At 35.4% G+C, this 15,071-nt stretch overlaps 3 protein-coding genes across 3 annotated transcripts; 2 read left to right on the forward strand and 1 right to left on the reverse strand.

The window, feature by feature from the left end:
- Positions 1 to 6,612: 6,612 nt before the first annotated feature.
- On the reverse strand, positions 6,613 to 8,939 carry LOC136412505 (uncharacterized protein y4bA/y4pH-like). Its single transcript, XM_066395575.1, has 5 exons — positions 8,682 to 8,939; positions 7,760 to 8,599; positions 7,500 to 7,695; positions 6,990 to 7,310; positions 6,613 to 6,812 (listed from the first exon to the last, which is right to left on the reverse strand). Exons 1-5 carry the CDS (start codon positions 8,937 to 8,939, stop codon positions 6,613 to 6,615), a joined length of 1,815 nt encoding a protein of 604 aa, XP_066251672.1.
- A 1,892-nt stretch (positions 8,940 to 10,831) lies between these two features.
- LOC136412506 (iron-sulfur cluster carrier protein-like) lies at positions 10,832 to 11,827 on the forward strand. Its single transcript, XM_066395576.1, has one exon. The coding sequence runs from the start codon at positions 10,832 to 10,834 to the stop codon at positions 11,825 to 11,827; it is 996 nt and encodes a 331-aa protein (XP_066251673.1).
- Positions 11,828 to 12,218: 391 nt separating this feature from the next.
- LOC136412507 (ubiquinone hydroxylase UbiL-like) lies at positions 12,219 to 13,886 on the forward strand. The gene is made up of 2 exons (XM_066395578.1): positions 12,219 to 13,152; positions 13,723 to 13,886. The coding sequence occupies exons 1-2, from the start codon at positions 12,219 to 12,221 to the stop codon at positions 13,884 to 13,886; spliced, it is 1,098 nt and encodes a 365-aa protein (XP_066251675.1).
- The last annotated feature ends 1,185 nt before the right edge of the window (positions 13,887 to 15,071 follow it).

Here is a 15,071-nt window from a genome sequence, read left to right on the forward strand (position 1 = left end):
GGGACCAGCGGAATGTAGAAGTATGTTATATGAAGCTGCACAAACAATGCTTACAGTTACCAAGAGGACATTTAAATTAAAAAACTGGGGTTGCGAAGAAAAAAGGAATGAAAAAAGCAATTGTAGCAGTAGCAAGAAAATTAGCTGTAATTATGCATAGGATGTTGGTTGATAAAACAGAATTTTATTATCAATAAACATCAAAAGAGCATAGGACAATAATTTTATTGAAAATAAAGATAGCAATGCCGATGGAAGGGACAAGCAAGAACTTAGTTAGACTTCGTGGTAAATATGTTGCCGTCCACTTCCGCCTAACAAGTATAATGCGGCTTGACAAATTTATTGTCATCTCAGACCGCGGAGAGAACCATATGCTACTTTTAACTTATGTAAAATTACCAAGGATCATGAAGAAGATATGCTGTTTTGATTTGTGTGAAAATTATTGTTGACTTATGTGCAATTAGAGAACCTAAGTCACTTTAGCTATATATAAAAGGTTTAAGTGGTTGTATTGATGTATCTTTGTATTAAAAAACACCCAATAAGCAGAGTTGTAAGTGGAATAAACCACAAAATGTAAGTGTTAGGTGGTACGATTATAATTGAATTGCCGTAAGAATTTTTTAACTCTGAGATTATCTCTTCATCTGTGTATCCATCATTGATTTTTTTACGAATTGCTTCTCGCATATCATACGCGATCTGAGATCCAGATTCAGACAATGATTCGCCAGAACATATTGGACACCTTATTATTTCAAATAAACTAGTTGCTCGTTTTTCCATGCTTTTATCTCTGAGTTTATTATCCAGAGTAAAAGCGTTTACGCCTGAGTGAAATATCAATATGAAAAGTAAACTAACTACTGCTCTCATCCTTGGTTAATTGGGTTATTTTATTGATTTGATTCATAAAATCAGTGATGGATAACTTTCCAATAAAGCTTGACCCCACATCATCATCGTACTTTATTGAAAATTGAACGCTGTCATCAGTTGTTTTTTCTGATAAGAAAGACATTAATTTTTCAAACGCATCTGAAGTTTTTGAGTCACCAATCATAAACGAGATTAATTCTTTATAATTTGATATAGCCACGTTGATTTTGTCTTTAAATGAAGACGTAACCAAATTATAATTTTGCACTCCACCATCTGCAGCAAGAGAAAAATTATTACTTTGAATTAAAAATTTTTCTATATTGAAATTAATTCTGGAAGCTGAGATGTCGTTTGCAAATTCACAATCAAATTTAGTGTTGATGCTAAGGCAACTTTCAGGACTTGCAGTACTTTTATACCGATAAGTATAAAAATCAAATCCTAGCTTAATATTTCCATTCAGTTCTTTATTGAGATGAAATTGAATGTAATTACTTTTATCATTCACCTCGGTTATAACACTTTGCTGATTTTCTGAAACATCACATTTTAATCCATAATCTTCGTAACGAAGTGTACCTATATAGTCTATCACGCTGTTGAATTGCAATGAAGATGGTAAATCGTTTAGTCTCACAACAAAGTGGCTGCTATCGTTTGTGTGGCATTTTATATTCTTTTTCTCATCATCATGAACAGCAATGTTGACTTCATTGCTTGGTATGTAGATATATACTGATTTATCAAACAATCTATTTTTTATCAATAAAGCATCAGATGAGATGGTTAATTGCTCATTGGAAAATTTTGGGTTTGTCACACGGAAAATTAGGTTAAAAGGAAATCCACTAAAATCATGTGAAATATCGAACTTTTCGTCGTTAATGTATAGTATTGTTTCAGCTAAAAGATTTTTTACCTTACATGCAGAAAAATACCAAAAACCACTATACGCTACAGGAATAAACAAAAGTAGAGAGATGATAATATAGATAAAAACCTTACGCATGATTCCCCTGTTTATCTAATGATATATTTCTTGTACCCCTTGGTATGGTTACACACAAGCCGTCGATATCTTTTGTGATTTTTATTTGGCATCCAAGCCTCGACGTCTCTGTTAAGCCGAAAGCTAGGTCTAACATATCATTTTCCTCATCAGATATGGGATTATGCGCTTCTACAGCATTATAAAGCTTTGGATCAACAATCACGTGGCATGTAGAACAAGCAAGAGAGCCTTCACATGCACCTTCAAGCAGATCTGGATCACTTCTGTGGGCTAAATTAAGCAGAGTTTCTCCCTCTGCAGCTTCATAGCTTTTCTTACTCCCATCAGGTAAAACAAAAGTAACAGATAGCATATTATTTCCCTATTAAAATCCTTACTAATTTCTCTATATCCTACAGGTAATAACTAATATTTGCAAACTCTTTGCAATTCCAGTACCTATATTTCTTGTTATCCAAGTATCTCCTTTAGCATAGATCCCGCTAACAAGCAGCGGGATGACGGTTGTCAGGCTAGTGCCTTCTCCTGTCATCCAAGTAGCTGACACTGGTTCCTTTATGATGGCAGCGCCCCTATGATATCATCCCAGTGCTTGACACTGGGATCCAGGAAAGTTTGCTTGTAAGCAAGCAAACTAGCACAGAAAGTGGTTACAACATTTTCAATGAGATTATATGGAAAACTGGATTCCAGTGTCAAGCACTGGGATGACAAAAAAAGGAGCACTGACCATTTTCGGTCTCTTAAGTTGCTTTAGCTACAAACATTAAGAAATTTACCAAATGAAAAAAAGGCAAAAGAAGCCCCGTGGTTGGCTAATTACTTACATTATACTTTCAAGTATGGCGTTTTTTTATTCTAAACGTTTAATAACCGCGATTCAGTTGCTTTTAAGCCGCAACTAATCTAAATTATAAACATTAAGAAATTTACTAAACAGAAAAAAAGGCAAAAGAAACCCTAGGGTAGCTAATTATTCACTATCCATTTTTTAAGTTGGCGTTTTCTAATGTTTTAAATGCTTTATAAGCGTATCTCAGCTTGTGTAGGTAAAAACCTAGAAATTTGATAAAGACATAAGGTGCACATAGTGCAAAAAATTAAACATGAGACGCCAGATACGTGAGTTTTTTTGTCATTTAATCTGTACAGAGAAGATAAATAAATAGCTTCAGTTTCATGATAAGGGGACTGGCGGAGTTTGTCAAGGAAGTTTTTTGTTTCTATTGAATGACAGTTGTAACCTACGAAAGAAGTCTGTTGTAATTTGTACGATATCTTTATAAAATGGTTCGCATAAGTTATCTAGCAGTGCAACTAAACAAATACAAAAATCAAAACGTCGCGGTTTTTGGTCTTGGTAAAACTGGTTTATCCGCCATTAACGCTCTAACAAAGAGTGGTGCAAGAATATATGCATGGGATGATCATGAAGAGCAAATAGCAAATGCAAAAATGATGTATAAGAAATGTAATTTTATTCATCCCAAGGAATACAATTGGCATGAGATCAGTGCATTGGTTTTAAGCCCTGGAGTGCCAACAGAGCCACATTGGATAGTAAAACTTGCAAGGAGATTTGATTGCAAAATAAAATCAGACATTGAGCTATTTCTTGAAGCTAAAACTACGAACCAGAAGGTAATAGGCGTCACAGGAACAAATGGTAAATCAACCACTACATCACTAATAGGGCACATATTAAAATCTGCAGGGAAAAAAGTAGCTATTGGTGGAAATTTAGGCGTTCCTGTTTTGGATCTAGAAAGAGATGCAGAAATTTATGTAATCGAACTCTCCTCTTTTCAATTGGAGTTGATGAATGAAATTAACGTGGACATTTCAGCACTGCTCAATATTACACCAGATCACATAGATAGGCATGGAAGTATGGAGAACTACATAGCAACTAAATTAAAACTGATAAACGGTAGTGAGGTTGCCGTAATAGGATGTGACAATGAGATTACTGCTGATATATTCAACAAATTCACTGGAGACAAAATTCCAATCTCAGTAACATATTCCCCGATGTCATTCCAGCGCGTGACGCTGGAATCCAGAAAAGAAAAACCATTGCCAACTACTCAGATGACAGAGGGTGGTGCAAGAGATCTAATATCATTGGCAGGTAACAATTTGCTTGATTATAGTGAACAGATTACTGGTATAGATCGAAATTATCTGGATCCCAGTGTCAGCTACTTGGATGACAAAAGGGGCACTGGGATCCAGAAGATCTCGTTAAAACTAGAGAATCATAGCTTATCAGTAAGCGACGTGAAAATAAACCTAATATCCAACGCAGAAAACATAGCAGCCACATATGCCGTATGTAAGGTATTTGGAGTAGATAGCAACACTATTATCAATGGAATCAAGTCCTTTTCAGGACTGAGGCATAGAAATGAACTGCTTGGCAAAATAAGAAATGTGTTTTTCGTGAACGATAGCAAAGCAACTAATGCAAAATCGAGCGAAAAGGCGATCTTATCTTATGAAAACATAAATTGGATCGTTGGTGGAAGAAGCAAAAAAGGTGGAATAGAATCATTAAGCAAGCATTTTACAAGGGTTAGAAAAGCTTTTCTTATTGGAGAATCAACCGAAGCTTTTGCAAATGTTATGGAGAATAAAGTAGATTATGTTAAATGTTGCAATCTAGAAGATGCATTCAGATTGGCTTTTGAAGAGGCCTTAAATAGCGCAGAAGAAGTAACAATATTACTTTCTCCCGCGTGTGCTTCTTTTGATCAATGGAAAAATTTCGAGGAACGTGGTGAAGCATTTTGTAGAATGTTTGAAAATCTCAGGTACAATCACACATGCTGTTTAGTATAATGTTGCGTGGAACAAAAGTTAATAATAGATAAGCTAATTAGGGTTATTCCATTTGAAGGGATAAGCGATGAAACCCTATTAAAGGTGTGCACTGACCTTAATCTAGCTAATAGCTTTTGCAAATTTCAGAATGGAATATATAGCGCTTTGGAGCACATAGCAGAGGACTTAAATAGCTCAATGGAAGCTGAACTAAGGAATTCTAATTTAGAAGATATGAAAGTGCGAGAGCGAGTAAAGTTAGCCATTCAAATACGCCTTTCAAATTACGCTAAGCTACCAAATTATAGAGAACTTTTAAAAAATGTTTTATTACTCTCTGTATCACCAAAAAATATATATTTTTCTAGTAAACTTTTATACAGAACTGTTAGTGCGATTTGGTATGGCATTTATGACCAATCAACAGATTTTAACTACTATACAAAAAGAGCAATATTAGCTGGAGTGTACTTAAGTACGATACTTTTTTTTATCAATGATTATTCAGAAGATTTTGTGGATACTTTATCGTTTCTTGATAACCGTATCAACAATGTCATGACATTTCAAAAATTCAAAACTCGCTTAAAAGGAATCATAGGAAATTTCTTATAAGCTATTGATTGTTGGTAGAAAAGTACTTGAGCACGATCCTGAAAAGGTTTGTGAAAATAAAAATATTCATGCTGATCATAAAGAACATTTAGTTTATCGTGAGGATAATAATGGTACAACAAAATACACCAGTTACGAAGAAAAAGAAAATAAATTTATTGAAGAAGCACATGAATATTTAATAGACTCTGAATTTAATAAAAATTTTGATCTAGGGCAGTACAGAATAAGTAATTTCTCCGGAAACTTGACGAAAATAGAACGGGAGTGTTAAATAAACTGTGTCAAACCGCATTTTTAATTCAACTCAATTTTTAATCTACCAGGAAAGAAAATATCAAGCTGAGAGATGGTTAACGCCCAGTCATGTACAGGCATAGTCCATTTTTCCTCTGCTTTCTTTATAGCACAATATACCTGTTTATACAAGGCATTTGTGCTGGTAAATGAACCCTTAGTTTTAGTGAATTTTCTGATCTGTCTATGCAACCCCTCAATTGGGTTGGTAGTATAAATTAGGCTTCTAACAGGGCCAGAATACTTGAAATAACCAGACAAATTTTCCCAATTGTTCTGCCACGATTTTACAACCAATGGATACTTTTCTCCCCATTTTTCTTCCAGCTCAAGTAAGTAATTCTCAGCAATTTCTCTACTTGTAGCACGATATATTTTTTTCAAATCATTCATGAAAACTTTTACATCTTTGCTCGATACATATTTTAGTAAATTCCTTATTTGATGCACGATACATAGCTGTACCTCTGCGTTAGGAAATACGCTGTTTATTGCTGTAGGAAAGCTTTTTAGACCATCAACACATGCAATTAGAACATCTTCTACCCCTCTTTCTTTGAGGTCATTTAGCACCCCTAACCAGAAGTTAACTCCTTCGCTTTCAGCTAAATAAAAGCCCAAAACTTCTTTTCTGCCATTCTGGTCTATACCTAATATATTGTACATACATTTACTTACACAACGTCCATCTTCTTTCACTTTAAAGAACATTCCATCCATAAAAACTATTGGATAAATCGCTTGCAGCGGACGGTTGCGCCATTCATTGATTACTGGTAGCAGTTTATCAGTAATGCTGGATATCTCTGCTGCCGATATTTTGTGATCATAAATTTCCTCGACATGTGACGCTATATCTCTATAGCCCATACCACTGGCAAATGTACTTAATACCTTTGCTTCAAGCTCTGGATGTAGGCTTGTTTGTCTTTTTCTGACTATTTGCGGTTCAAAACTTCCTTCTCTATCTCTTGGCGTTAAAAGCTCAAACGACCCTGCACTTGTGCGCAAAGTCTTCGCATTTCTTCATCTTCATTTGATAAGTGATTTTCTATTTCACCTTCCAAGCTTGCCTCCAACAGCCTTTTTATCAATGGTGTTAATGCTCCACCCCTTCCTGTTAGCGGTTTACCTTCTCTGATAGATGATAAAATATTTGATTCTAGTTCTTTGTAATCTACCAATCCGTTAGTTCTATTTGCTATTTTTTGACTCATGTCAAACCTCCATTTTTTTATATCAATTATTACTTTGTTTTTCGGTTTGACACAGTTTATTTAACACTCCCGTTTACCATGTTTAAAATCCATAAGGATTCTAACAGTCTTTGGTGTATCTTTAAATAAATATTTACCTCTGGTTTTACTATCATCTTTTCGTATTTTAATTTGACCATTATTGATTCTATCATAAAGCCAATGCGTGGTAACGTTGAGGATTTTTGCAATTTGTGGAACAGTAAGATATCCAGGTACTTTAAGTGGATGTGATTGATGCTTTGTCCGCATAATATTATTTTTTAATCGAATAGTTTTTACTGTACTTTCTAAAACGATGTTCTTTGAGGGAGAACGATGTCCTTGTTTTTCTAAGTGCTTGGCAATTTCTGCATCTGTTTTACCTTCTTTACTTAACTTTATTATAGACTGCTCCATTTCCGTTGCTTTAGTCAATTCTTAAAAAGAGTTTACTGGAACGGAAACATGAGAAGTAGTAGTTTCTCCACCATGCCATATAATGCGTACCTGAAGACAATCACGTCTGACCCGATGTGCTACCACTTTATCAATGAGACAAAGAAGAAAGGATTTTTGTTGTTGACGTGATAGAACTGACTTATGCCAAATTTCAGGTAATCTTTTGCCTACATCTAAAAATACTGTTTTTAATTCTTCAGGTAATTGAGGTGTCGGATTACTTGGACGCTGACGTTCGAACATAATTTCTGCTTGTTGGACTTCTTTCAACGCTTCCTCCCAGCGTCTTTCAAGTTCTGCAGCTACAAGACGATTATCAGGATCTACTTGATTAAATTGTCGTTCTGCCAATCTAACTTGGTACTTTAAACGCTCTAATTGTTGTAAATGTGCTTTATTAACTAGATTGCAACTGTGAGTTAATTGCCTGAGTATAAGCGTCTAGTTCAATTTGACCGAGCACTGCAAAAAATTTTGGAATTACTTCATTATCAATAACATCGGCAGGTAAAAACTGACATACAGGTACAAGATATTGCTGGCGTAGATGGTTGCATAAATAACGATTTCCTTCTTTATACTGTACCAACATTTTGTGTCCACATTCTCCACAATAGATTATTCCATGTAACAGTGCTGCACCTGGTCTAGCTATTCCACGTGTTTTATTGCGATCATACTCTGCATGATTATCTTTTAACATCATCTGAATCTTTGTAAAAGTTTCCCAATCTACATAAGATGGATATTTGCCTTTGATCAGAACTTTCCACTCTTCCATCGGTAATTTTTTTGTTGTTTTTTCAACAGAAGATGGTTTGTGACGCATAGTATGAGAACGTCCATAAACAAATGCTCCACTATAAGCTGGATTTTTGAGTATTGAGGTAATTGCTGCAACAGTCGGTTTTTTCCACTGTAACTCCTTAAAATTATCGTACCTAGGAATGGTAAGTTGGTGATGGTTAAAATGTCTTAAAACCTTTGATGCTGTTCGTTTTTCTAAAAAAGTTTCAAAAATAAGATTGATACGAGATTGAACTTCAAGGTTAGGATCCTTGTTCACAGAACCATCAATGTTACGAACAAGACCAGCTGGGAGAGATAAGGCTAAATCACCTCTAGTTGCTTTGTTTAATAGTCCAGCATTTAGTCTAGTTCTTATAGTAGATAACTCCATTTCAGCAAGTTGTCCTTTCAGACCAAGTAACAACCGACCATTAATAGTACCAGGGTCATAAATACCATCCCGGTCAGCTATTAAACACTGTTTATAACCACATATGTCTAGTAAAGGGTACCAGTCAGAGCAATTACGTGATAAGCGAGTCACATCGTAGGAGAGCTACCTTTGATAAGGTGACTTTAGTGACAATCTCTTTAAACCCTTCACGCTTTTCAGCACTAGCACCAGTTAAACCAAGATCACTATCAATGATTACAACATTATCAGCTTTCCATCCAAGGTCAATTGCTCTTTGTTTTAGTGCATACTGTAACTCCAAACTTTCTTGGTTGCTCAATGCTTGATGAGGTGTTGATTGTCTGATATAAATTATTGCTTCGCGTGCTAAATGTTGTGCTGTAATTAGCTCTGATGTACTCATAGATAACCTCTTTGGATACTAATAATATATTTCTAAAACTTCTGACTTGAAACGTTGCGACATTTTCTGCCACACTTGACGTGGTTTACATGGCATAATTTATACTCCTTTGCTAGAGAAACAAATTCGTATAATGAAGACCACGTTAACTTGCTGGTGAGAAAGTTTTGCTTACTAGCTAAGTTGGTAGCAGAAAACGGAATACGTAGAATGATGTAATTGCGATAAGTAACAAATACATTGTGGACTTTTGAGCTGACAGAAGATATTGGAAATGTTCTGCCAAATAGTGGATGTGTTGGATCTGTAACTGTAATTTCCTTAGTTACTTGATTATTGAATGGGGTATTAAGGTGATTGATCGTTTGACAATATTAACCATAATAAACTGCTTGAAAACCACACCAACGTTAAAGAAAATCATAAGAGGATGGTTAGAAGCGGGTGTTATGGAAGATGGAAAGCTTCAATCCACAAAACGTGGTACAATTCAAGGAGGGACGATCTCACCGTTGCTAGCTTGTGTTGCATTACACGGATTAGAGCAACATATCAAAAAAGCATTAACAAACGAACTCTTTCAATGCATGAAAAGAAAATATGGTAGGATATCACATAAAAATGCGCAAAAGTCTATTAGTGTAATTTTCTACTGTGATGATTTTGTCGTCATACATGAAAGTGAAGAGATTATTCTTAAAGCAAAAATTTTAGTTGAAGAATGGTTAGAAACCATTGGACTAAAATTAAAGCCCTCTAAAACAAGAGTTTCTCATACATTAAGAACCATTGACGAAACAAAACCAGGATTTGATTTTCTTGGATTTTCAATAAGACAATATCCAACAAAAGAAAGTAAAAAAGGTTACACATTATTAATAAAACCAAGTCGTAATTCTATAAAGCAGCATACATTTGCTATTAAACATAAACTTAGAGAAATGCGTGGGGCACCACAGGAAGTAATAATAAGGAATCTCAAGCCAATAAACAGAGGATGGAGTCAATATTACTCTTCGGTAGTTTCATGTAAAATCTTTAGCTCATTGGATAATACTATACATAGAAAGCTCTGGAAGTGGGCAGTCTTTAGGCACCCAAACAAAGGGAAATGCTGGATAAAAAGAAAATACTTTAAAAAGTATAATAACGATAACTGGCGTTTTATGATAAGTAACAAGATACATCTTATTATACACAGCGATCATGTTATTAAACGACATATCAAAGTGCAAAGAACCAGATCTCCATATGATGGTGATTGGGTTTATTGGGGTAAACGTCTGAGAAAAATACCAGATAAGCCATTAAGAGTAATAAAACTATTGAAGTTACAACAAAGTAAATGTGATAATTGTAGACTATGGTTTAAAAGTGATGATACAATAGAAATACATCACAAAGACCGGAATAGACGAAACAATATGATCAAAAACTTATCTTTGTTACATGGACATTGTCACGATGAATTACACAGGAGGTGTGCATGAAAAGCACCAAATTGGAGAGAAGCCGTATGAGGCGCAAAGTCTCACGTACGGTTTTGAAGTCGAGTGAGGAGGGGCGACCTTCTTCACTTAGACAACGGTATGCAGATGAAACTACAGATGAAGACCTAAGGAATATAGCAGAAAAATCACCAATAGTAAAGCTAGCATATGATGAGTTAGACAAGTTTTGCTGGAATGAGAAAGATTTAGTAGCTTACGAAGAAAGAATAATGGATCTGCGGAAAGAAGAAGGCATCCTCGCTCAAAAACTTGATGAGGGAAAGATTGAAGTAGCAAAAAACCTACTTAAGGTTGACATCTCTATTGATATTATCTCTCAGACAACCGGCCTTCCTCAAGCTGAGATTAAACGACTTCAGGAAGAAATCACCTAAAAGGCTAATGATCAACGAAGAAATTGTAAGAGAGAGCTTAAAAAAAGTCGTAGAACAAGAAAGTGGTAAAACTCTTGGTATAATATCCTCAATCATTATTAAAGGTGGGGACGTTGGTTTTGCGCTTGAAGTTGCCGGTAACACGCAAGCAAATGAAGAATTAAGAAGAAATTGTGAGCAAGCTGTTAAAGCTATACCGGGGGTGACAAAAGTGACCGTGGTTGCTACTTGTCAAAAACAAACTGGGCAACAAAAAGCTAAATTACATATCGAAGGAGTGAAAAATATAATCGTTGTGGCCTCTGGTAAAGGCGGTGTGGGCAAGTCCACAGTTGCGCTAAATCTTGCTCTCTCATTAGCAAAGTTAAAACACAAAGTTGCGCTGGTTGATGCAGATATATATGGTCCTTCAATTCCTAAAATGCTTGGCGCTGAAAAATTAAAGCCAAAAATACAGGATAGTAAAGCAATGCCTATAGAAAAGTATGGACTGCATACTATTTCAATTGGCTATTTTATCGATAAAGATCGTGCAGCAATATGGCGCGGACCTATGATTACAAAAGCACTTTATAATCTGCTAATGGGAACAAAATGGTCCGATATAGAGTATTTGATAGTTGATACATCACCTGGAACTGGCGATGTGCATTTAAGTCTTATGGAAAATTTTAACTTAACTGGGGCGATAATAGTTTCAACTCCACAGGAGCTCTCTTTAATCGATGCTCGCAAAATTTATGATATGTTTACAAAGCTCAGCGTACCGGTTATTGGCATTGTAGAAAATATGAGTTATTTCATTCAAAGCGGCTCAAAAATATACATATTTGGAAAAGACGGTGCAAAAAAAATGTCTGAGGAGCTGGGCATCAAACTTCTAGGCAGAGTTCCTCTAGATCCACAAATATGCCATGCTTCTGATTGCGGAAATCCTTTAATGTTAAGTGAGGATTTGGCAGAGATTTATGAAGACATTGCTCAAAGTATAGTTAAACAATAGAATAAGCGTGAGAAACATGCGAATCAAAGTCCTCTTTTGTTAGTTACAAAATAGACTGCTTGCATAACCATTATTTACATGAAAAATTAGCAGTTTTTGTCATTCCAGCGCGTGACGCTGGAATCCAGAAAAAAAGAAGAATGGATCCCAGTGTCAAGCACTGGGATGACACCTTTATGTTTTAGGCAAAACCGGCCATAGCATTTAACACACTGCCTTCACAAAATGTTCGTACAGTTGTTCGTTACGTGCTGGAATGACAAGGTGGAGTGTCTTTAGATGTCATCCAAGTAGCTGACGCTGGGATCTAAAAAATTTAATTTATATATAAAGTTTGTTTAAACTATTTTCAAAACAGATAAAATATAATTTTACAATTAGCGTAAATAAAATGAATTATGATGTAATCATTTCAGGTGGTGGGTTACTTGGTCTTATTACTGCCATTGGCCTCAGTTGTGACTCTGTGTCTGTAGCTGTGATTGAAAAAAATAGTCTACCACGTGTAGTAGATGACAATCGAGCATTTGCTATTTCTCAAGGCTCGAAAAAAATATTGGAAAAGTTAGGGATTTGGCAGTTTGTGGAAAGTGAAGCTGAGCCAATACTTGATATATGCATATTAGATGCGGTTACTGTGCATTACAATCATAAAATGGTTAGCGAAGAGCCAATGGGTTATGTTATCAACAATGCTACTATATGGAATGCAATCAACAATAATTTTCTAAATAAACTGAATATATACTCTCCACATTCCTATAAAACAATTGCTTGTGATTCAGGATATGTGGAAGTGATTCTTGATAATAACCAGGAATTAATATCATCGCTACTTATCTGCGCTGAAGGCAAAAACTCTAAATTACCAGAGTTATTTTCTATACCGACAGTGAAATTTGACTATAAACAAAGTAGCATAGTATTTAATGTAAAGCATGAACTGCATCACCAAAACTTAGCTGTAGAGCGTTTTTTCCCTGGCGGTCTATTTGCAATTCTACCGATGAAGGGTGGCTATACTTCTTCGATAGTTTGGACAGAAAAATCTGAAATTTCAAAAATGCTAATGGATCTGTCTGAAGAAGAATTTATTATAGAGCTTAAAAAAAGATTTGGTTCTTATTTAGGAGAGATAAAATTAGAGGGTGAAAGAAAACTTTATCCTTTAAGTTTTGCTTTCGCAAAAAAGTTATATAAGGGTAGAGTTTTGCTTATCGGCGATGCAGCACATTCAATTCATCCAGTTGCGGGTCAAGGGCTTAATCTTGGAATTAGAGATGTAGAAAGTGTTATAAAGCACGTAGTTGCTGCAAAAGTGGCTGGTACTGATGTTGGCAGTAGTTATTTATTAAAGAAAATTTCACGTAACAGATACTTTGATAATTTTACAATGGCGCTTGCAACTGATGGATTAAATAGGATGTTTTCCAACAGAATATTCTGCGCTAAAGCACTAAGAAATCTTGGCTTGATTGCAGTTGAAAATTCAAATTTCCTCAAAAAACGCTTCATTCGGCATGCCATGGGATTTATATAAATCACTATTTTATAGCTAATGCAAGTCAGGTTTCCCACGGCATACCGCCGCGGTATCTTGGCCGCTAACACGTAGCGGGATGACGAATGTATCTGTTCAGCAGTTGTGTTAAAAGTCAATAGAAAAATTGATGTAGCTGTGGATAAGTACTTTTATCTGTATAAACGTGCTTATCCACAGCTATGCTGGCTCTTAGATAGAAACAGACAGAGAGTTATATTCCTCAGTAAAAACCCTGTCATCTCTGACTAAAGAGTTAGCAAGAATAAGCAATTTCCTCATGGCAGCAGTGGAAGCAATTTTATATGGCTTTTTATATTGACTATATAATCTAGTAAAGAAAGGTTTGATATAGGAATTAGGGGGGAGGGGGGATGTATGGTCCCAGAGTGTGATGGTATGATAAAATATGAGAAAACAATACCATCAAAGGAGGAATTATGGGACAAATATTACATGGGTGCGCCAAAACAACAGAGACAATTCGTAGAGCAATACAAAATAGTAAAGAGAGCATAGCAAAACTCTCCAGGTACTATAACCTTAATCCAAAAACTATCATTAAATGGAGAAAACGGTCTTTTGCCAAAGACGCTGATATGGGTCCGAAGCATGCAAGATCAACTGTTTTAACTTTAGAAGAGGAGGCTGTAATTGTTGCATTTCGTAAGCATACTCTATTGCCATTAGATGATTGTCTCTACGCTTTGCAAACCTCAATCCCACACTTGACTCGCTCTAGTCTACATCGTTGCTTACAGAGGCACAGCATTAGCAGACTACCAGATGTTGATGGCGAAGTTAAACCAAAAAAGAAATTCAAACAATATCCTATAGGCTATTTCCATATTGATATTGCAGAAGTCAGAACAGAAGAAGGAAAGTTATATTTGTTTGTTGCAATAGATAGAACATCCAAATTTACGTATGTTGAGTTGCATAAAAGTGCTACAAAACCTATAGCTGCTGAGTTTCTACGTAATTTGATTAAAATTTTACCATATAAAATCCACACTATTTTGACAGATAACAGTATACAATTTACCAACCAAAAACGCCATAAATACGCTTTTCAACATATATTTGATAGAGCTTGTGAAGAAAATGACATTGAACACCGTCTAACAAAAGTTAGCCATCCTTGGACAAATGGGCAAGTTGAGCGTATGAACAAAACTTTAAAGAATGCCACTGTTAAGAAGTATTACTATCAGTCTCACCAGCAACTCAAAGAGCATCTTTATGACTTTGTTATGGCCTACAATTATGCTAAAAGACTCAAAACTCTTAAGGGTCTTACACCTTTTGAGTTTATATCTTTACAGTGGACAAAATCTCCTGAATTGTTCATACTAAATCCACACCATCACACTCTGGGACCATACAATCCCTGTGTTTCGTAATATTATACAATCAAATTGATAAAAGCTGTATTATCTCCTTGCAGCATTAAGTGTATATTTTTTGCTATTTTTTCCACTAAGGGAGTAACATTATCAAAATTTGAAAATTTTGATAACACATAATCTGCTAAGCTTCTTTGATCTTCAGGTCTACCCACTCCAAATCTCAAGCGCCAATAATCGTTGCCAATAAAACTATCTATGGATTTAAGTCCATTATGTCCAGCAGAACTACCACCTTTCTTTACTTTTATTCTTCCAAGTTCCAAATCAGCGTCATCGTGTATGACAACGATATTAT

Source organism: Euwallacea similis, chromosome 12 (genome assembly GCF_039881205.1).
Source record: "Euwallacea similis isolate ESF13 chromosome 12, ESF131.1, whole genome shotgun sequence".
NCBI classification, from domain to species: domain Eukaryota; kingdom Metazoa; phylum Arthropoda; class Insecta; order Coleoptera; family Curculionidae; genus Euwallacea; species Euwallacea similis.